Raw genomic sequence first — 23,642 nt, 5'->3', positions numbered from 1 at the left:
AACAAAGATCGCGTGTCAGTGGTTCAGTACAGCAGAGACACAGCTGTCCAATTCTATCTGAACACGTACACAACAAAGGGAGAGATTGTTGACACTGTGAAAGGTCTGAGGCACAAAGGCGGAAGACCGCTCAACACTGGAGCAGCGCTCCAGCATGTGAAAGACAATGTGTTCACAGCTTCTGCTGGAAGTAGGCGTCTGGAAGGTGTTCCCCAGATACTGATACTGCTGAGTGGTGGAAGGTCGTTTGACAATGTTGACACACCAGCCTCTGCTCTGAAGGAGCTCGGGGTCTTGATCTTTGGAATTGGAACCAGGAGCTCTGACAGCAGAGAACTGCAGAAGATCTCTCATGATCCCAGTTATGCCCTGTCTGTGTCTGACTTCGCTGACCTTCCCAGTGTCCAACAGCAACTTCTGTCCTCGGTGGAGACAGTGGTCGTTGATGTAACTCCAGAATCACCAACAGTATTAGGTATGTTTTGTCAATTTTCCCCACAGTCGTGCCCACAATCAGGTCTGACAGGATAGAAGATGAAGCTCAATTTAGTCCTTGCCATACTGGAAAAAGAGGTATATGTTTAGCCATGCCTAAAACTTGAAAAGGTTGCCCCGCCCATGAAAAGTAGCCAGTAACCAGTGTTAGATAGCATGTTTTGTCTAAGTGTCTGCAGAGGTTTAGAGAAGACTTAATGACTGGGACAGAGACGCCACATTTGGCAGGTTTCACTAACGGGATCCTTTTCTGTTTTCTCAGTTGATCATGACACTGCCAGAAAGGATGTAGTATTCCTTCTGGATGGTTCTGATGGCACAAGGAATGGATTCCCAGCAATGCGCGAGTTTGTTCAAAGAGTGGTGGAGAAACTCAACGTGGGTGCAAACAATGATCGCGTTTCTGTGGTTCAGTACGGCAGAGACCAAGAGGTCCATTTCTATCTGAACACATACACCACAAAAGAAGACATTCTTGCCACTGTCAGAGGGCTGAGGCACAGAGGAGGTAGACCCCTCAACACCGGGGCAGCTCTCCAGTACGTCAGGGACAATGTCTTTACCGCTTCTTCTGGAAGTAGACGCCAAGAGGGCGTTCCCCAGATACTGATTCTTTTGAGCGGGGGGCGGTCCAGTGATAATGTTGATACCCCAGCCACTGGCCTGAAAGAAAGTGGGGTGGTGATCTTTGGCATTGGAACCAGAAATTCCAGCAGAGAGGTTCAAAAGATTGCCACTGATCCAACATATGCCCAGTCTGTGCCTGAATTCTCTGACCTCCCCAGTGTCCAGCAGCAATTTTTCTCCTCACTTGATTCTGCACTTGTTGAGGTGACACACGTAACTCCAACAGTGATAGGTAAGACACAAGCTTGGTTAGAATGTCCCTTAGAGATATTCAGACATGTCTTCTTCAATATCTAGGAGGACTACAACAACACGTTGTTGGTCTCAGGTTCAGTGAAACAATATTGACCTACTTGTCCTCTTTTTATTTCTGACGCTCCTAGTGGACCAAAAAACTACTGGAAAGGATGTAGTATTCCTTCTGGATGGTTCAGATGGCACAAGAAATGGATTCCCAGCAATGCGCGACTTTGTTCAGAGAGTGGTGGAGAAACTTGACGTGGGAGGAGACAATGACCGTGTTTCTGTGGTTCAGTACGGCAGAGACCAAGAGGTCCATTTCTATCTGAACACATACACCAGAAAAGAGGACGTTCTTGACACTGTTAGAGGGTTTAGGCACAGAGGAGGTAGACCCCTCAACACTGGGGCAGCTCTCCAGTACGTCAGGGACAATGTGTTTACTGCATCATCTGGTAGTAGGCGCTTGGAAGGTGTTCCACAGATACTGATACTGATGAATGGTGGACGGTCCTTTGACAATGTGGATACACCAGCCTCTTCTCTCAAAGAGCTTGGCATCTTGGTGTTTGGCATTGGAACAAGGAGCTCTGATAGCAGGGAATTGCAGAGGATATCCAATGAACCAAGTTATGCCCTCTCTGTGTCTGAATTCACCGACCTCCCCAACATCCAAGAGCAGCTCCTCTCCTCCATGAGAACAGTCCGAGTGAAAGTCACACCCACGACACCGACAGTCATAGGTAAGAACGTGATACTCTAGTTAAGGTCTATTGGCGATCACGCCTGAGATTGGGAGTAGTGAAGAGTTTCCTGCAACTGTTGATTAGATGTCCAAGAACCCTTTTGTTTTGATTTCAATTTAAGCATGTATTTCCCCTGTGATAGCTTGAGTATATCTCAGCTCATTACACATTGTATCACTTTGTGGAAACATTTACACATGCGTAGGGAAATGGATGCTTCCAGCGAGGCGTTTGCCTGTGTTTTGTACATTGCTCACGCACTCAGTATGTCATGTAACTAATTGTGATGTTGATGTTCCGTAGTTGAGCGTCAGGCTCCCAGGAGGGACCTGGTGTTCTTGCTGGATGGATCTGATGGCACTAGGAACGGATTCCCAGCAATGCGTGACTTTGTCCAAAGAATAGTGGAAAACCTGAGCTTGGATGACAACAAAGATCGCGTGTCAGTGGTTCAGTACAGCAGAGACACAGCTGTCCAATTCTATCTGAACACGTACACAACAAAGGGAGAGATTGTTGACACTGTGAAAGGTCTGAGGCACAAAGGCGGAAAACCGCTCAACACTGGAGCAGCGCTCCAGTATGTGAGGGACAATGTGTTCACAGCTTCCGCTGGAAGTAGGCATCTGGAAGGTGTTCCCCAGATACTGATACTGCTGAGTGGTGGAAGGTCGTTTGACAATGTTGACACACCAGCCTCTGCTCTGAAGGAGCTCGGGGTCTTGATCTTTGGAATTGGAACCAGGAGCTCTGACAGCAGAGAGCTGCAGAAGATCTCTCATGATCCCAGTTATGCCCTGTCTGTGTCTGACTTCGCTGACCTTCCCAGTGTCCAACAGCAACTTCTGTCCTCGGTGGAGACAGTGGTCGTTGATGTAACTCCAGAATCACCAACAGTATTAGGTATGTTTTGTCAATTTTCCCCACAGTCGTGCCCACAATCAGGTCTGACAGGATAGAAGATGAAGCTCAATTTAGTCCTTGCCATACTGGATAAAGAGGTTTATGTTTAGCCATGCCTAAAACTTGAAAAGGTTGTCCCGCCCCTGAAAAGTAGGGATAGTCAACCAGTGTTAGATAGCATGTTTTGTCTAAGTGTCTGCAGAGGTTTAGAGAAGACTTAATGACTGGGACAGAGACGCCACATTTGGCAGGTTTCACTAACGGGATCCTTTTCTGTTTTCTCAGTTGATCATGACACTGCCAGAAAGGATGTAGTATTCCTTCTGGATGGTTCTGATGGCACAAGGAATGGATTCCCAGCAATGCGCGAGTTTGTTCAAAGAGTGGTGGAGAAACTCAACGTGGGTGCAAACAATGATCGCGTTTCTGTGGTTCAGTACGGCAGAGACCAAGAGGTCCATTTCTATCTGAACACATACACCACAAAAGAAGACATTCTTGCCACTGTCAGAGGGCTGAGGCACAGAGGAGGTAGACCCCTCAACACCGGGGCAGCTCTCCAGTACGTCAGGGACAATGTCTTTACCGCTTCTTCTGGAAGTAGACGCCAAGAGGGCGTTCCCCAGATACTGATTCTTTTGAGCGGGGGGCGGTCCAGTGATAATGTTGATACCCCAGCCACTGGCCTGAAAGAAAGTGGGGTGGTGATCTTTGGCATTGGAACCAGAAATTCCAGCAGAGAGGTTCAAAAGATTGCCACTGATCCAACATATGCCCAGTCTGTGCCTGAATTCTCTGACCTCCCCAGTGTCCAGCAGCAATTTTTCTCCTCACTTGACTCTGCACTTGTTGAGGTGACACACGTAACTCCAACAGTGATAGGTAAGACACAAGCTTGGTTAGAATGTCCCTTAGAGATATTCAGACATGTCTTCTTCAATATCTAGGAGGACTACAACAACACGTTGTTGGTCTCAGGTTCAGTGAAACAATATTGACCTACTTGTACTCTTTTTATTTCTGACGCTCCTAGTGGACCAAAAAACTACTGGAAAGGATGTAGTATTCCTTCTGGATGGTTCAGATGGCACAATAAATGGATTCCCAGCAATGCGTGACTTTGTTCAGAGAGTGGTGGAGAAACTTGACGTGGGAGGAGACAATGACCGTGTTTCTGTGGTTCAGTACGGCAGAGACCAAGAGGTCCATTTCTATCTGAACACATACACCAGAAAAGAGGACGTTCTTGACACTGTTAGAGGGCTTAGGCACAGAGGAGGTAGACCCCTCAACACTGGGGCAGCTCTCCAGTACGTCAGGGACAATGTGTTTACTGCATCATCTGGTAGTAGGCGCTTGGAAGGTGTTCCACAGATACTGATACTGATGAATGGTGGACGGTCCTTTGACAATGTGGATACACCAGCCTCTTCTCTCAAAGAGCTTGGCGTCTTGGTGTTTGGCATTGGAACAAGGAGCTCTGATAGCAGGGAATTGCAGAGGATATCCAATGAACCAAGTTATGCCCTCTCTGTGTCTGAATTCACCGACCTCCCCAACATCCAAGAGCAGCTCCTCTCCTCCATGAGAACAGTCCGAGTGAAAGTCACACCCACGACACCGACAGTCATAGGTAAGAACGTGATACTCTAGTTAAGGTCTATTGGCGATCACGCCTGAGATTGGGAGTAGTGAAGAGTTTCCTGCAACTGTTGATTAGATGTCCAAGAACCCTTTTGTTTTGATTTCAATTTAAGCATGTATTTCCCCTGTGATAGCTTGAGTATATCTCAGCTCATTACACATTGTATCACTTTGTGGAAACATTTACACATGCGTAGGGAAATGGATGCTTCCAGCGAGGCATTTGCCTGTGTTCATTGCTCACCCACTCAGTATGTCATGTAACTAATTGTGATGTTGATGTTCCGTAGTTGAGCGTCAGGCTCCCAGGAGGGACCTGGTGTTCTTGCTGGATGGATCTGATGGCACTAGGAATGGATTCCCAGCAATGCGTGACTTTGTCCAAAGAATAGTGGAAAACCTGAGCTTGGATGACAACAAAGATCGCGTGTCAGTGGTTCAGTACAGCAGAGACACAGCTGTCCAATTCTATCTGAACACGTACATAACAAAGGGAGAGATTGTTGACACTGTGAAAGGTCTGAGGCACAAAGGCGGAAGACCGCTCAACACTGGAGCAGCGCTCCAGTATGTGAGGGACAATGTGTTCACAGCTTCTGCTGGAAGTAGGCGTCTGGAAGGTGTTCCCCAGATACTGATACTGCTGAGTGGTGGAAGGTCGTTTGACAATGTTGACACACCAGCCTCTGCAATGAAGGAGCTCGGGGTCTTGATCTTTGGAATTGGAACCAGGAGCTCTGACAGCAGAGAGCTGCAGAAGATCTCTCATGATCCCAGTTATGCCCTGTCTGTGTCTGACTTCGCTGACCTTCCCAGTGTCCAACAGCAACTTCTGTCCTCGGTGGAGACAGTGGTCGTTGATGTAACTCCAGAATCACCAAAAGTATTAGGTATGTTTTGTCAATTTTCCCCACAGTCGTGCCCACAATCAGGTCTGACAGGATAGAAGATGAAGCTCAATTTAGTCCTTGCCATACTGGAAAAAGAGGTTTATGTTTAGCCATGCCTAAAACTTGAAAAGGTTGTCCCGCCCCTGAAAAGTAGGGATAGTCAACCAGTGTTAGATAGCATGTTTTGTCTAAGTGTCTGCAGAGGTTTAGAGAAGACTTAATGACTGGGACAGAGACGCCACATTTGGCAGGTTTCACTAACGGGATCCTTTTCTGTTTTCTCAGTTGATCATGACACTGCCAGAAAGGATGTAGTATTCCTTCTGGATGGTTCTGATGGCACAAGGAATGGATTCCCAGCAATGCGCGAGTTTGTTCAAAGAGTGGTGGAGAAACTCAACGTGGGTGCAAACAATGATCGCGTTTCTGTGGTTCAGTACGGCAGAGACCAAGAGGTCCATTTCTATCTGAACACATACACCACAAAAGAAGACATTCTTGCCACTGTCAGAGGGCTGAGGCACAGAGGAGGTAGACCCCTCAACACCGGGGCAGCTCTCCAGTACGTCAGGGACAATGTCTTTACCGCTTCTTCTGGAAGTAGACGCCAAGAGGGCGTTCCCCAGATACTGATTCTTTTGAGCGGGGGGCGGTCCAATGATAATGTTGATACCCCAGCCACTGGCCTGAAAGAAAGTGGGGTGGTGATCTTTGGCATTGGAACCAGAAATTCCAGCAGAGAGGTTCAAAAGATTGCCACTGATCCAACGTATGCCCAGTCTGTGCCTGAATTCTCTGACCTCCCCAGTGTCCAGCAGCAATTTTTCTCCTCACTTGATTCTGCACTCGTTGAGGTGACACACGTAACTCCAACAGTGATAGGTAAGACACAAGCTTGGTTAGAATGTCCCTTAGAGATATTCAGACATGTCTTCTTCAATATCTAGGAGGACTACAACAACACATGTTTTTGGTCTCAGGTTCAGTGAAACAATATTGACCTACTTGTCCTCTTTTTATTTCTGACGCTCCTAGTGGACCAAAAAACTACTGGAAAGGATGTAGTATTCCTTCTGGATGGTTCAGTTGGCACAAGAAATGGATTCCCAGCAATGCGCGACTTTGTTCAGAGAGTGGTGGAGAAACTTGACGTGGGAGGAGACAATGACCGTGTTTCTGTGGTTCAGTACGGCAGAGACCAAGAGGTCCATTTCTATCTGAACACATACACCAGAAAAGAGGACGTTCTTGACACTGTTAGAGGGCTTAGGCACAGAGGAGGTAGACCCCTCAACACTGGGGCAGCTCTCCAGTACGTCAGGGACAATGTGTTTACTGCATCATCTGGTAGTAGGCGCTTGGAAGGTGTTCCACAGATACTGATACTGATGAATGGTGGACAGTCCTTTGACAATGTGGATACACCAGCCTCTTCTCTCAAAGAGCTTGGCGTCTTGGTGTTTGGCATTGGAACAAGGAGCTCTGATAGCAGGGAATTGCAGAGGATATCCAATGAACCAAGTTATGCCCTCTCTGTGTCTGAATTCACCGACCTCCCCAACATCCAAGAGCAGCTCCTCTCCTCCATGAGAACAGTCCGAGTGAAAGTCACACCCACGACACCGACAGTCATAGGTAAGAACGTGATACTCTAGTTAAGGTCTATTGGCAATCACGCCTGAGATTGGGAGTAGTGAAGAGTTTCCTGCAACTGTTGATTAGATGTCCAAGAACCCTTTTGTTTTGATTTCAATTTAAGCATGTATTTCCCCTGTGAGAGCTTGAGTATATATCTCAGCTCATTACACATTGTATCACTTTGTTGAAACATTTACACATGCGTAGGGAAATGGATGCTTCCAGCGAGGCGTTTGCCTGTGTTCATTGCTCACCCACTCAGTATGTCATGTAACTAATTGTGATGTTGATGTTCCGTAGTTGAGCGTCAGGCTCCCAGGAGGGACCTGGTGTTCTTGCTGGATGGATCTGATGGCACTAGAAACGGATTCCCAGCAATGCGTGACTTTGTCCAAAGAATAGTGGAAAACCTGAGCTTGGATGACAACAAAGATCGCATGTCAGTGGTTCAGTACAGCAGAGACACAGCTGTCCAATTCTATCTGAACACGTACACAACAAAGGGAGAGATTGTTGACACTGTGAAAGGTCTGAGGCACAAAGGCGGAAAACCGCTCAACACTGGAGCAGCGCTCCAGTATGTGAGGGACAATGTGTTCACAGCTTCCGCTGGAAGTAGGCATCTGGAAGGTGTTCCCCAGATACTGATACTGCTGAGTGGTGGAAGGTCGTTTGACAATGTTGACACACCAGCCTCTGCTCTGAAGGAGCTTGGGGTCTTGATCTTTGGAATTGGAACCAGGAGCTCTGACAGCAGAGAGCTGCAGAAGATCTCTCATGATCCCAGTTATGCCCTGTCTGTGTCTGACTTCGCTGACCTTCCCAGTGTCCAACAGCAACTTCTGTCCTCGGTGGAGACAGTGGTCGTTGATGTAACTCCAGAATCACCAACAGTATTAGGTATGTTTTGTCAATTTTCCCCACAGTCGTGCCCACAATCAGGTCTGACAGGATAGAAGATGAAGCTCAATTTAGTCCTTGCCATACTGGATAAAGAGGTTTATGTTTAGCCATGCCTAAAACTTGAAAAGGTTGTCCCGCCCCTGAAAAGTAGGGATAGTCAACCAGTGTTAGATAGCATGTTTTGTCTAAGTGTCTGCAGAGGTTTAGAGAAGACTTAATGACTGGGACAGAGATGCCACATTTGGCAGGTTTCACTAACGGGATCCTTTTCTGTTTTCTCAGTTGATCATGACACTGCCAGAAAGGATGTAGTATTCCTTCTGGATGGTTCTGATGGCACAAGGAATGGATTCCCAGCAATGCGCGAGTTTGTTCAAAGAGTGGTGGAGAAACTCAACGTGGGTGCAAACAATGATCGCGTTTCTGTGGTTCAGTACGGCAGAGACCAAGAGGTCCATTTCTATCTGAACACATACACCACAAAAGAAGACATTCTTGCCACTGTCAGAGGGCTGAGGCACAGAGGAGGTAGACCCCTCAACACCGGGGCAGCTCTCCAGTACGTCAGGGACAATGTCTTTACCGCTTCTTCTGGAAGTAGACGCCAAGAGGGCGTTCCCCAGATACTGATTCTTTTGAGCGGGGGGCGGTCCAGTGATAATGTTGATACCCCAGCCACTGGCCTGAAAGAAAGTGGGGTGGTGATCTTTGGCATTGGAACCAGAAATTCCAGCAGAGAGGTTCAAAAGATTGCCACTGATCCAACATATGCCCAGTCTGTGCCTGAATTCTCTGACCTCCCCAGTGTCCAGCAGCAATTTTTCTCCTCACTTGATTCTGCACTTGTTGAGGTGACACACGTAACTCCAACAGTGATAGGTAAGACACAAGCTTGGTTAGAATGTCCCTTAGAGATATTCAGACATGTCTTCTTCAATATCTAGGAGGACTACAACAACACGTTGTTGGTCTCAGGTTCAGTGAAACAATATTGACCTACTTGTACTCTTTTTATTTCTGACGCTCCTAGTGGACCAAAAAACTACTGGAAAGGATGTAGTATTCCTTCTGGATGGTTCAGATGGCACAAGAAATGGATTCCCAGCAATGCGCGACTTTGTTCAGAGAGTGGTGGAGAAACTTGACGTGGGAGGAGACAATGACCGTGTTTCTGTGGTTCAGTACGGCAGAGACCAAGAGGTCCATTTCTATCTGAACACATACACCAGAAAAGAGGACGTTCTTGACACTGTTAGAGGGCTTAGGCACAGAGGAGGTAGACCCCTCAACACTGGGGCAGCTCTCCAGTACGTCAGGGACAATGTGTTTACTGCATCATCTGGTAGTAGGCGCTTGGAAGGTGTTCCACAGATACTGATACTGATGAATGGTGGACGGTCCTTTGACAATGTGGATACACCAGCCTCTTCTCTCAAAGAGCTTGGCGTCTTGGTGTTTGGCATTGGAACAAGGAGCTCTGATAGCAGGGAATTGCAGAGGATATCCAATGAACCAAGTTATGCCCTCTCTGTGTCTGAATTCACCGACCTCCCCAACATCCAAGAGCAGCTCCTTTCCTCCATGAGAACAGTCCGAGTGAAAGTCACACCCACGACACCGACAGTCATAGGTAAGAACGTGATACTCTAGTTAAGGTCTATTGGCGATCACGCCTGAGATTGGGAGTAGTGAAGAGTTTCCTGCAACTGTTGATTAGATGTCCAAGAACCCTTTTGTTTTGATTTCAATTTAAGCATGTATTTCCCCTGTGATAGCTTGAGTATATCTCAGCTCATTACACATTGTATCACTTTGTGGAAACATTTACACATGCGTAGGGAAATGGATGCTTCCAGCGAGGCATTTGCCTGTGTTCATTGCTCACCCACTCAGTATGTCATGTAACTAATTGTGATGTTGATGTTCCGTAGTTGAGCGTCAGGCTCCCAGGAGGGACCTGGTGTTCTTGCTGGATGGATCTGATGGCACTAGGAACGGTTTCCCAGCAATGCGTGACTTTGTCCAAAGAATAGTGGAAAACCTGAGCTTGGATGACAACAAAGATCGCGTGTCAGTGGTTCAGTACAGCAGAGACACAGCTGTCCAATTCTATCTGAACACGTACACAACAAAGGGAGAGATTGTTGACACTGTGAAAGGTCTGAGGCACAAAGGCGGAAAACCGCTCAACACTGGAGCAGCGCTCCAGTATGTGAGGGACAATGTGTTCACAGCTTCCGCTGGAAGTAGGCATCTGGAAGGTGTTCCCCAGATACTGATACTGCTGAGTGGTGGAAGGTCGTTTGACAATGTTGACACACCAGCCTCTGCTCTGAAGGAGCTCGGGGTCTTGATCTTTGGAATTGGAACCAGGAGCTCTGACAGCAGAGAGCTGCAGAAGATCTCTCATGATCCCAGTTATGCCCTGTCTGTGTCTGACTTCGCTGACCTTCCCAGTGTCCAACAGCAACTTCTGTCCTCGGTGGAGACAGTGGTCGTTGATGTAACTCCAGAATCACCAACAGTATTAGGTATGTTTTGTCAATTTTCCCCACAGTCGTGCCCACAATCAGGTCTGACAGGATAGAAGATGAAGCTCAATTTAGTCCTTGCCATACTGGATAAAGAGGTTTATGTTTAGCCATGCCTAAAACTTGAAAAGGTTGTCCCGCCCCTGAAAAGTAGGGATAGTCAACCAGTGTTAGATAGCATGTTTTGTCTAAGTGTCTGCAGAGGTTTAGAGAAGACTTAATGACTGGGACAGAGACGCCACATTTGGCAGGTTTCACTAACGGGATCCTTTTCTGTTTTCTCAGTTGATCATGACACTGCCAGAAAGGATGTAGTATTCCTTCTGGATGGTTCTGATGGCACAAGGAATGGATTCCCAGCAATGCGCGAGTTTGTTCAAAGAGTGGTGGAGAAACTCAACGTGGGTGCAAACAATGATCGCGTTTCTGTGGTTCAGTACGGCAGAGACCAAGAGGTCCATTTCTATCTGAACACATACACCACAAAAGAAGACATTCTTGCCACTGTCAGAGGGCTGAGGCACAGAGGAGGTAGACCCCTCAACACCGGGGCAGCTCTCCAGTACGTCAGGGACAATGTCTTTACCGCTTCTTCTGGAAGTAGACGCCAAGAGGGCGTTCCCCAGATACTGATTCTTTTGAGCGGGGGGCGGTCCAGTGATAATGTTGATACCCCAGCCACTGGCCTGAAAGAAAGTGGGGTGGTGATCTTTGGCATTGGAACCAGAAATTCCAGCAGAGAGGTTCAAAAGATTGCCACTGATCCAACATATGCCCAGTCTGTGCCTGAATTCTCTGACCTCCCCAGTGTCCAGCAGCAATTTTTCTCCTCACTTGACTCTGCACTTGTTGAGGTGACACACGTAACTCCAACAGTGATAGGTAAGACACAAGCTTGGTTAGAATGTCCCTTAGAGATATTCAGACATGTCTTCTTCAATATCTAGGAGGACTACAACAACACGTTGTTGGTCTCAGGTTCAGTGAAACAATATTGACCTACTTGTACTCTTTTTATTTCTGACGCTCCTAGTGGACCAAAAAACTACTGGAAAGGATGTAGTATTCCTTCTGGATGGTTCAGATGGCACAAGAAATGGATTCCCAGCAATGCGCGACTTTGTTCAGAGAGTGGTGGAGAAACTTGACGTGGGAGGAGACAATGACCGTGTTTCTGTGGTTCAGTACGGCAGAGACCAAGAGGTCCATTTCTATCTGAACACATACACCAGAAAAGAGGACGTTCTTGACACTGTTAGAGGGCTTAGGCACAGAGGAGGTAGACCCCTCAACACTGGGGCAGCTCTCCAGTACGTCAGGGACAATGTGTTTACTGCATCATCTGGTAGTAGGCGCTTGGAAGGTGTTCCACAGATACTGATACTGATGAATGGTGGACGGTCCTTTGACAATGTGGATACACCAGCCTCTTCTCTCAAAGAGCTTGGCGTCTTGGTGTTTGGCATTGGAACAAGGAGCTCTGATAGCAGGGAATTGCAGAGGATATCCAATGAACCAAGTTATGCCCTCTCTGTGTCTGAATTCACCGACCTCCCCAACATCCAAGAGCAGCTCCTCTCCTCCATGAGAACAGTCCGAGTGAAAGTCACACCCACGACACCGACAGTCATAGGTAAGAACGTGATACTCTAGTTAAGGTCTATTGGCGATCACGCCTGAGATTGGGAGTAGTGAAGAGTTTCCTGCAACTGTTGATTAGATGTCCAAGAACCCTTTTGTTTTGATTTCAATTTAAGCATGTATTTCCCCTGTGATAGCTTGAGTATATCTCAGCTCATTACACATTGTATCACTTTGTGGAAACATTTACACATGCGTAGGGAAATGGATGCTTCCAGCGAGGCATTTGCCTGTGTTCATTGCTCACCCACTCAGTATGTCATGTAACTAATTGTGATGTTGATGTTCCGTAGTTGAGCGTCAGGCTCCCAGGAGGGACCTGGTGTTCTTGCTGGATGGATCTGATGGCACTAGGAACGGTTTCCCAGCAATGCGTGACTTTGTCCAAAGAATAGTGGAAAACCTGAGCTTGGATGACAACAAAGATCGCGTGTCAGTGGTTCAGTACAGCAGAGACACAGCTGTCCAATTCTATCTGAACACGTACACAACAAAGGGAGAGATTGTTGACACTGTGAAAGGTCTGAGGCACAAAGGCGGAAAACCGCTCAACACTGGAGCAGCGCTCCAGTATGTGAGGGACAATGTGTTCACAGCTTCCGCTGGAAGTAGGCATCTGGAAGGTGTTCCCCAGATACTGATACTGCTGAGTGGTGGAAGGTCGTTTGACAATGTTGACACACCAGCCTCTGCTCTGAAGGAGCTCGGGGTCTTGATCTTTGGAATTGGAACCAGGAGCTCTGACAGCAGAGAGCTGCAGAAGATCTCTCATGATCCCAGTTATGCCCTGTCTGTGTCTGACTTCGCTGACCTTCCCAGTGTCCAACAGCAACTTCTGTCCTCGGTGGAGACAGTGGTCGTTGATGTAACTCCAGAATCACCAACAGTATTAGGTATGTTTTGTCAATTTTCCCCACAGTCGTGCCCACAATCAGGTCTGACAGGATAGAAGATGAAGCTCAATTTAGTCCTTGCCATACTGGATAAAGAGGTTTATGTTTAGCCATGCCTAAAACTTGAAAAGGTTGTCCCGCCCCTGAAAAGTAGGGATAGTCAACCAGTGTTAGATAGCATGTTTTGTCTAAGTGTCTGCAGAGGTTTAGAGAAGACTTAATGACTGGGACAGAGACGCCACATTTGGCAGGTTTCACTAACGGGATCCTTTTCTGTTTTCTCAGTTGATCATGACACTGCCAGAAAGGATGTAGTATTCCTTCTGGATGGTTCTGATGGCACAAGGAATGGATTCCCAGCAATGCGCGAGTTTGTTCAAAGAGTGGTGGAGAAACTCAACGTGGGTGCAAACAATGATCGCGTTTCTGTGGTTCAGTACGGCAGAGACCAAGAGGTCCATTTCTATCTGAACACATACACCACAAAAGAAGACATTCTTGCCACTGTCAGAGGGCTGAGGCACAGAGGAGGTAGACCCCTCAACACCGGGGCAGCTCTCCAGTACGTCAGGGACAATGTCTTTACCGCTTCTTCTGGAAGTAGACGCCAAGAGGGCGTTCCCCAGATACTGATTCTTTTGAGCGGGGGGCGGTCCAGTGATAATGTTGATACCCCAGCCACTGGCCTGAAAGAAAGTGGGGTGGTGATCTTTGGCATTGGAACCAGAAATTCCAGCAGAGAGGTTCAAAAGATTGCCACTGATCCAACATATGCCCAGTCTGTGCCTGAATTCTCTGACCTCCCCAGTGTCCAGCAGCAATTTTTCTCCTCACTTGATTCTGCACTTGTTGAGGTGACACACGTAACTCCAACAGTGATAGGTAAGACACAAGCTTGGTTAGAATGTCCCTTAGAGATATTCAGACATGTCTTCTTCAATATCTAGGAGGACTACAACAACACGTTGTTGGTCTCAGGTTCAGTGAAACAATATTGACCTACTTGTACTCTTTTTATTTCTGACGCTCCTAGTGGACCAAAAAACTACTGGAAAGGATGTAGTATTCCTTCTGGATGGTTCAGATGGCACAAGAAATGGATTCCCAGCAATGCGCGACTTTGTTCAGAGAGTGGTGGAGAAACTTGACGTGGGAGGAGACAATGACCGTGTTTCTGTGGTTCAGTACGGCAGAGACCAAGAGGTCCATTTCTATCTGAACACATACACCAGAAAAGAGGACGTTCTTGACACTGTTAGAGGGCTTAGGCACAGAGGAGGTAGACCCCTCAACACTGGGGCAGCTCTCCAGTACGTCAGGGACAATGTGTTTACTGCATCATCTGGTAGTAGGCGCTTGGAAGGTGTTCCACAGATACTGATACTGATGAATGGTGGACGGTCCTTTGACAATGTGGATACACCAGCCTCTTCTCTCAAAGAGCTTGGCGTCTTGGTGTTTGGCATTGGAACAAGGAGCTCTGATAGCAGGGAATTGCAGAGGATATCCAATGAACCAAGTTATGCCCTCTCTGTGTCTGAATTCACCGACCTCCCCAACATCCAAGAGCAGCTCCTTTCCTCCATGAGAACAGTCCGAGTGAAAGTCACACCCACGACACCGACAGTCATAGGTAAGAACGTGATACTCTAGTTAAGGTCTATTGGCGATCACGCCTGAGATTGGGAGTAGTGAAGAGTTTCCTGCAACTGTTGATTAGATGTCCAAGAACCCTTTTGTTTTGATTTCAATTTAAGCATGTATTTCCCCTGTGATAGCTTGAGTATATCTCAGCTCATTACACATTGTATCACTTTGTGGAAACATTTACACATGCGTAGGGAAATGGATGCTTCCAGCGAGGCATTTGCCTGTGTTCATTGCTCACCCACTCAGTATGTCATGTAACTAATTGTGATGTTGATGTTCCGTAGTTGAGCGTCAGGCTCCCAGGAGGGACCTGGTGTTCTTGCTGGATGGATCTGATGGCACTAGGAACGGTTTCCCAGCAATGCGTGACTTTGTCCAAAGAATAGTGGAAAACCTGAGCTTGGATGACAACAAAGATCGCGTGTCAGTGGTTCAGTACAGCAGAGACACAGCTGTCCAATTCTATCTGAACACGTACACAACAAAGGGAGAGATTGTTGACACTGTGAAAGGTCTGAGGCACAAAGGCGGAAAACCGCTCAACACTGGAGCAGCGCTCCAGTATGTGAGGGACAATGTGTTCACAGCTTCCGCTGGAAGTAGGCATCTGGAAGGTGTTCCCCAGATACTGATACTGCTGAGTGGTGGAAGGTCGTTTGACAATGTTGACACACCAGCCTCTGCTCTGAAGGAGCTCGGGGTCTTGATCTTTGGAATTGGAACCAGGAGCTCTGACAGCAGAGAGCTGCAGAAGATCTCTCATGATCCCAGTTATGCCCTGTCTGTGTCTGACTTCGCTGACCTTCCCAGTGTCCAACAGCAACTTCTGTCCTCGGTGGAGACAGTGGTCGTTGATGTAACTCCAGAATCACCAACAGTATTAGGTATGTTTTGTCAATTTTCCCCACAGTCGTGCCCACAATCAGGTCTGACAGGATAGAAGATGAAGCTCAATTTAGTCCTTGCCATACTGGATAAAGAGGTTTATGTTTAGCCATGCCTAAAACTTGAAAAGGTTGTCCCGCCCCTGAAAAGTAGGGATAGTCAACCAGTGTTAGATAGCATGTTTTGTCTAAGTGTCTGCAGAGGTTTAGAGAAGACTTAATGACTGGGACAGAGACGCCACATTTGGCAGGTTTCACTAACGGGATCCTTTTCTGTTTTCTCAGTTGATCATGACACTGCCAGAAAGGATGTAGTATTCCTTCTGGATGGTTCTGATGGCACAAGGAATGGATTCCCAGCAATGCGCGAGTTTGTTCAAAGAGTGGTGGAGAAACTCAACGTGGGTGCAAACAATGATCGCGTTTCTGTGGTTCAGTACGGCAGAGACCAAGAGGTCCATTTCTATCTGAACACATACACCACAAAAGAAGACATTCTTGCCACTGTCAGAGGGCTGAGGCACAGAGGAGGTAGACCCCTCAACACCGGGGCAGCTCTCCAGTACGTCAGGGACAATGTCTTTACCGCTTCTTCTGGAAGTAGACGCCAAGAGGGCGTTCCCCAGATACTGATTCTTTTGAGCGGGGGGCGGTCCAGTGATAATGTTGATACCCCAGCCACTGGCCTGAAAGAAAGTGGGGTGGTGATCTTTGGCATTGGAACCAGAAATTCCAGCAGAGAGGTTCAAAAGATTGCCACTGATCCAACATATGCCCAGTCTGTGCCTGAATTCTCTGACCTCCCCAGTGTCCAGCAGCAATTTTTCTCCTCACTTGACTCTGCACTTGTTGAGGTGACACACGTAACTCCAACAGTGATAGGTAAGACACAAGCTTGGTTAGAATGTCCCTTAGAGATATTCAGACATGTCTTCTTCAATATCTAGGAGGACTACAACAACACGTTGTTGGTCTCAGGTTCAGTGAAACAATATTGACCTACTTGTACTCTTTTTATTTCTGACGCTCCTAGTGGACCAAAAAACTACTGGAAAGGATGTAGTATTCCTTCTGGATGGTTCAGATGGCACAAGAAATGGATTCCCAGCAATGCGCGACTTTGTTCAGAGAGTGGTGGAGAAACTTGACGTGGGAGGAGACAATGACCGTGTTTCTGTGGTTCAGTACGGCAGAGACCAAGAGGTCCATTTCTATCTGAACACATACACCAGAAAAGAGGACGTTCTTGACACTGTTAGAGGGCTTAGGCACAGAGGAGGTAGACCCCTCAACACTGGGGCAGCTCTCCAGTACGTCAGGGACAATGTGTTTACTGCATCATCTGGTAGTAGGCGCTTGGAAGGTGTTCCACAGATACTGATACTGATGAATGGTGGACGGTCCTTTGACAATGTGGATACACCAGCCTCTTCTCTCAAAGAGCTTGGCGTCTTGGTGTTTGGCATTGGAACAAGGAGCTCTGATAGCAGGGAATTGCAGAGGATATCCAATGAACCAAGTTATGCCCTCTCTGTGTCTGAATTCACCGACCTCCCCAACATCCAAGAGCAGCTCCTCTCCTCCATGAGAACAGTCCGAGTGAAAGTCACACCCACGACACCGACAGTCATAGGTAAGAACGTGATACTCTAGTTAAGGTCTATTGGCGATCACGCCTGAGATTGGGAGTAGTGAAGAGTTTCCTGCAACTGTTGATTAGATGTCCAAGAACCCTTTTGTTTTGATTTCAATTTAAGCATGTATTTCCCCTGTGATAGCTTGAGTATATCTCAGCTCATTACACATTGTATCACTTTGTGGAAACATTTACACATGCGTAGGGAAATGGATGCTTCCAGCGAGGCATTTGCCTGTGTTCATTGCTCACCCACTCAGTATGTCATGTAACTAATTGTGATGTTGATGTTCCGTAGTTGAGCGTCAGGCTCCCAGGAGGGACCTGGTGTTCTTGCTGGATGGATCTGATGGCACTAGGAACGGTTTCCCAGCAATGCGTGACTTTGTCCAAAGAATAGTGGAAAACCTGAGCTTGGATGACAACAAAGATCGCGTGTCAGTGGTTCAGTACAGCAGAGACACAGCTGTCCAATTCTATCTGAACACGTACACAACAAAGGGAGAGATTGTTGACACTGTGAAAGGTCTGAGGCACAAAGGCGGAAAACCGCTCAACACTGGAGCAGCGCTCCAGTATGTGAGGGACAATGTGTTCACAGCTTCCGCTGGAAGTAGGCATCTGGAAGGTGTTCCCCAGATACTGATACTGCTGAGTGGTGGAAGGTCGTTTGACAATGTTGACACACCAGCCTCTGCTCTGAAGGAGCTCGGGGTCTTGATCTTTGGAATTGGAACCAGGAGCTCTGACAGCAGAGAGCTGCAGAAGATCTCTCATGATCCCAGTTATGCCCTGTCTGTGTCTGACTTCGCTGACCTTCCCAGTGTCCAACAGCAACTTCTGTCCTCGGTGGAGACAGTGGTCGTTGATGTAACTCCAGAATCACCAACAGTATTAGGTATGTTTTGTCAATTTTCCCCACAGTCGTGCCCACAATCAGGTCTGACAGGATAGAAGATGAAGCTCAATTTAGTCCTTGCCATACTGGATAAAGAGGTTTATGTTTAGCCATGCCTAAAACTTGAAAAGGTTGTCCCGCCCCTGAAAAGTAGGGATAGTCAACCAGTGTTAGATAGCATGTTTTGTCTAAGTGTCTGCAGAGGTTTAGAGAAGACTTAATGACTGGGACAGAGACGCCACATTTGGCAGGTTTCACTAACGGGATCCTTTTCTGTTTTCTCAGTTGATCATGACACTGCCAGAAAGGATGTAGTATTCCTTCTGGATGGTTCTGATGGCACAAGGAATGGAGTCCCAGCAATGCGCGAGTTTGTTCAAAGAGTGGTGGAGAAACTCAACGTGGGTGCAAACAATGATCGCGTTTCTGTGGTTCAGTACGGCAGAGACCAAGAGGTCCATTTCTATCTGAACACATACACCACAAAAGAAGACATTCTTGCCACTGTCAGAGGGCTGAGGCACAGAGGAGGTAGACCCCTCAACACCGGGGCAGCTCTCCAGTACGTCAGGGACAATGTCTTTACCGCTTCTTCTGGAAGTAGACGCCAAGAGGGCGTTCCCCAGATACTGATTCTTTTGAGCGGGGGGCGGTCCAGTGATAATGTTGATACCCCAGCCACTGGCCTGAAAGAAAGTGGGGTGGTGATCTTTGGCATTGGAACCAGAAATTCCAGCAGAGAGGTTCAAAAGATTGCCACTGATCCAACATATGCCCAGTCTGTGCCTGAATTCTCTGACCTCCCCAGTGTCCAGCAGCAATTTTTCTCCTCACTTGATTCTGCACTTGTTGAGGTGACACACGTAACTCCAACAGTGATAGGTAAGACACAAGCTTGGTTAGAATGTCCCTTAGAGATATTCAGACATGTCTTCTTCAATATCTAGGAGGACTACAACAACACGTTGTTGGTCTCAGGTTCAGTGAAACAATATTGACCTACTTGTACTCTTTTTATTTCTGACGCTCCTAGTGGACCAAAAAACTACTGGAAAGGATGTAGTATTCCTTCTGGATGGTTCAGATGGCACAAGAAATGGATTCCCAGCAATGCGCGACTTTGTTCAGAGAGTGGTGGAGAAACTTGACGTGGGAGGAGACAATGACCGTGTTTCTGTGGTTCAGTACGGCAGAGACCAAGAGGTCCATTTCTATCTGAACACATACACCAGAAAAGAGGACGTTCTTGACACTGTTAGAGGGCTTAGGCACAGAGGAGGTAGACCCCTCAACACTGGGGCAGCTCTCCAGTACGTCAGGGACAATGTGTTTACTGCATCATCTGGTAGTAGGCGCTTGGAAGGTGTTCCACAGATACTGATACTGATGAATGGTGGACGGTCCTTTGACAATGTGGATACACCAGCCTCTTCTCTCAAAGAGCTTGGCGTCTTGGTGTTTGGCATTGGAACAAGGAGCTCTGATAGCAGGGAATTGCAGAGGATATCCAATGAACCAAGTTATGCCCTCTCTGTGTCTGAATTCACCGACCTCCCCAACATCCAAGAGCAGCTCCTTTCCTCCATGAGAACAGTCCGAGTGAAAGTCACACCCACGACACCGACAGTCATAGGTAAGAACGTGATACTCTAGTTAAGGTCTATTGGCGATCACGCCTGAGATTGGGAGTAGTGAAGAGTTTCCTGCAACTGTTGATTAGATGTCCAAGAACCCTTTTGTTTTGATTTCAATTTAAGCATGTATTTCCCCTGTGATAGCTTGAGTATATCTCAGCTCATTACACATTGTATCACTTTGTGGAAACATTTACACATGCGTAGGGAAATGGATGCTTCCAGCGAGGCATTTGCCTGTGTTCATTGCTCACCCACTCAGTATGTCATGTAACTAATTGTGATGTTGATGTTCCGTAGTTGAGCGTCAGGCTCCCAGGAGGGACCTGGTGTTCTTGCTGGATGGATCTGATGGCACTAGGAACGGTTTCCCAGCAATGCGTGACTTTGTCCAAAGAATAGTGGAAAACCTGAGCTTGGATGACAACAAAGATCGCGTGTCAGTGGTTCAGTACAGCAGAGACACAGCTGTCCAATTCTATCTGAACACGTACACAACAAAGGGAGAGATTGTTGACACTGTGAAAGGTCTGAGGCACAAAGGCGGAAAACCGCTCAACACTGGAGCAGCGCTCCAGTATGTGAGGGACAATGTGTTCACAGCTTCCGCTGGAAGTAGGCATCTGGAAGGTGTTCCCCAGATACTGATACTGCTGAGTGGTGGAAGGTCGTTTGACAATGTTGACACACCAGCCTCTGCTCTGAAGGAGCTCGGGGTCTTGATCTTTGGAATTGGAACCAGGAGCTCTGACAGCAGAGAGCTGCAGAAGATCTCTCATGATCCCAGTTATGCCCTGTCTGTGTCTGACTTCGCTGACCTTCCCAGTGTCCAACAGCAACTTCTGTCCTCGGTGGAGACAGTGGTCGTTGATGTAACTCCAGAATCACCAACAGTATTAGGTATGTTTTGTCAATTTTCCCCACAGTCGTGCCCACAATCAGGTCTGACAGGATAGAAGATGAAGCTCAATTTAGTCCTTGCCATACTGGATAAAGAGGTTTATGTTTAGCCATGCCTAAAACTTGAAAAGGTTGTCCCGCCCCTGAAAAGTAGGGATAGTCAACCAGTGTTAGATAGCATGTTTTGTCTAAGTGTCTGCAGAGGTTTAGAGAAGACTTAATGACTGGGACAGAGACGCCACATTTGGCAGGTTTCACTAACGGGATCCTTTTCTGTTTTCTCAGTTGATCATGACACTGCCAGAAAGGATGTAGTATTCCTTCTGGATGGTTCTGATGGCACAAGGAATGGATTCCCAGCAATGCGCGAGTTTGTTCAAAGAGTGGTGGAGAAACTCAACGTGGGTGCAAACAATGATCGCGTTTCTGTGGTTCAGTACGGCAGAGACCAAGAGGTCCATTTCTATCTGAACACATACACCACAAAAGAAGACATTCTTGCCACTGTCAGAGGGCTGAGGCACAGAGGAGGTAGACCCCTCAACACCGGGGCAGCTCTCCAGTACGTCAGGGACAATGTCTTTACCGCTTCTTCTGGAAGTAGACGCCAAGAGGGCGTTCCCCAGATACTGATTCTTTTGAGCGGGGGGCGGTCCAGTGATAATGTTGATACCCCAGCCACTGGCCTGAAAGAAAGTGGGGTGGTGATCTTTGGCATTGGAACCAGAAATTCCAGCAGAGAGGTTCAAAAGATTGCCACTGATCCAACATATGCCCAGTCTGTGCCTGAATTCTCTGACCTCCCCAGTGTCCAGCAGCAATTTTTCTCCTCACTTGATTCTGCACTTGTTGAGGTGACACACGTAACTCCAACAGTGATAGGTAAGACACAAGCTTGGTTAGAATGTCCCTTAGAGATATTCAGACATGTCTTCTTCAATATCTAGGAGGACTACAACAACACGTTGTTGGTCTCAGGTTCAGTGAAACAATATTGACCTACTTGTACTCTTTTTATTTCTGACGCTCCTAGTGGACCAAAAAACTACTGGAAAGGATGTAGTATTCCTTCTGGATGGTTCAGATGGCACAAGAAATGGATTCCCAGCAATGCGCGACTTTGTTCAGAGAGTGGTGGAGAAACTTGACGTGGGAGGAGACAATGACCGTGTTTCTGTGGTTCAGTACGGCAGAGACCAAGAGGTCCATTTCTATCTGAACACATACACCAGAAAAGAGGACGTTCTTGACACTGTTAGAGGGCTTAGGCACCGAGGAGGTAGACCCCTCAACACTGGGGCAGCTCTCCAGTACGTCAGGGACAATGTGTTTACTGCATCATCTGGTAGTAGGCGCTTGGAAGGTGTTCCACAGATACTGATACTGATGAATGGTGGACGGTCATTTGACAATGTGGATACACCAGCCTCTTCTCTCAAAGAGCTTGGCGTCTTGGTGTTTGGCATTGGAACAAGGAGCTCTGATAGCAGGGAATTGCAGAGGATATCCAATGAACCAAGTTATGCCCTCTCTGTGTCTGAATTCACCGACCTCCCCAACATCCAAGAGCAGCTCCTCTCCTCCATGAGAACAGTCCGAGTGAAAGTCACACCCACGACACCGACAGTCATAGGTAAGAACGTGATACTCTAGTTAAGGTCTATTGGCGATCACGCCTGAGATTGGGAGTAGTGAAGAGTTTCCTGCAACTGTTGATTAGATGTCCAAGAACCCTTTTGTTTTGATTTCAATTTAAGCATGTATTTCCCCTGTGATAGCTTGAGTATATCTCAGCTCATTACACATTGTATCACTTTGTGGAAACATTTACACATGCGTAGGGAAATGGATGCTTCCAGCGAGGCATTTGCCTGTGTTCATTGCTCACCCACTCAGTATGTCATGTAACTAATTGTGATGTTGATGTTCCGTAGTTGAGCGTCAGGCTCCCAGGAGGGACCTGGTGTTCTTGCTGGATGGATCTGATGGCACTAGGAACGGTTTCCCAGCAATGCGTGACTTTGTCCAAAGAATAGTGGAAAACCTGAGCTTGGATGACAACAAAGATCGCGTGTCAGTGGTTCAGTACAGCAGAGACACAGCTGTCCAATTCTATCTGAACACGTACACAACAAAGGGAGAGATTGTTGACACTGTGAAAGGTCTGAGGCATAAAGGCGGAAGACCGCTCAACACTGGAGCAGCGCTCCAGTATGTGAGGGACAATGTGTTCACAGCTTCCGCTGGAAGTAGGCGTCTGGAAGGTGTTCCCCAGATACTGATACTGCTGAGTGGTGGGAGGTCGTTTGACAATGTTGACACACCAGCCTCTGCTCTGAAGGAGCTCGGGGTCTTGATCTTTGGAATTGGAACCAGGAGCTCTGACAGCAGAGAGCTGCAGAAGATCTCTCATGATCCCAGTTATGCCCTGTCTGTGTCTGACTTCGCTGACCTTCCCAGTGTCCAACAGCAACTTCTGTCCTCGGTGGAGACAGTGGTCGTTGATGTAACTCCAGAATCACCAACAGTATTAGGTATGTTTTGTCAATTTTCCCCACAGTCGTGCCCACAATCAGGTCTGACAGGATAGAAGATGAAGCTCAATTTAGTCCTTGCCATACTGGATAAAGAGGTTTATGTTTAGCCATGCCTAAAACTTGAAAAGGTTGTCCCGCCCCTGAAAAGTAGGGATAGTCAACCAGTGTTAGATAGCATGTTTTGTCTAAGTGTCTGCAGAGGTTTAGAGAAGACTTAATGACTGGGACAGAGACGCCACATTTGGCAGGTTTCACTAACGGGATCCTTTTCTGTTTTCTCAGTTGATCATGACACTGCCAGAAAGGATGTAGTATTCCTTCTGGATGGTTCTGATGGCACAAGGAATGGATT

General features: G+C 47.3%; 4 protein-coding genes across 4 annotated transcripts in view; all 4 read left to right on the top strand.

Annotated features, from left to right (window-relative positions):
• LOC311320515 (collagen alpha-3(VI) chain-like) overlaps positions 1-23,642 on the top strand; it is a gene marked incomplete at its 5' end in the record, with an annotated part of 99,929 nt that overhangs the window by 37,384 nt on the left and 38,903 nt on the right. The gene's annotated exons all lie outside the window — the stretch shown is intronic.
• LOC311319888 (collagen alpha-3(VI) chain-like) lies at positions 3,374-5,860 on the top strand (the record flags this gene model as incomplete). The annotated part of the gene is made up of 4 exons (XM_084451518.1): positions 3,374-3,893; positions 4,045-4,644; positions 4,946-5,517; positions 5,831-5,860. 4 exons carry the CDS (start codon positions 3,374-3,376, stop codon positions 5,858-5,860), a joined length of 1,722 nt encoding a protein of 573 aa, XP_084307644.1.
• On the top strand, positions 5,908-18,534 carry LOC311319887 (collagen alpha-3(VI) chain-like; the record flags this gene model as incomplete). Its single annotated transcript, XM_084451517.1, has 16 exons — positions 5,908-6,427; positions 6,581-7,180; positions 7,484-8,083; positions 8,369-8,965; positions 9,117-9,716; positions 10,018-10,617; positions 10,903-11,499; positions 11,651-12,250; positions 12,552-13,151; positions 13,437-14,033; positions 14,185-14,784; positions 15,086-15,685; positions 15,971-16,567; positions 16,719-17,318; positions 17,620-18,191; positions 18,505-18,534. 16 exons carry the CDS (start codon positions 5,908-5,910, stop codon positions 18,532-18,534), a joined length of 8,910 nt encoding a protein of 2,969 aa, XP_084307643.1.
• Positions 18,582-23,602, top strand: LOC311319886 (collagen alpha-3(VI) chain-like; the record flags this gene model as incomplete). Its single annotated transcript, XM_084451516.1, has 7 exons — positions 18,582-19,101; positions 19,253-19,852; positions 20,154-20,753; positions 21,039-21,635; positions 21,787-22,386; positions 22,688-23,259; positions 23,573-23,602. 7 exons carry the CDS (start codon positions 18,582-18,584, stop codon positions 23,600-23,602), a joined length of 3,519 nt encoding a protein of 1,172 aa, XP_084307642.1.

The sequence above is a fragment of the Borostomias antarcticus genome, assembly GCF_949987555.1.
Source record: "Borostomias antarcticus genome assembly, chromosome: 17".
NCBI lineage: Eukaryota > Metazoa > Chordata > Actinopteri > Stomiiformes > Stomiidae > Borostomias > Borostomias antarcticus.
Note: the sequence above shows the minus strand (reverse complement) of the source record. Positions and strands in the feature narration are given on the sequence as shown.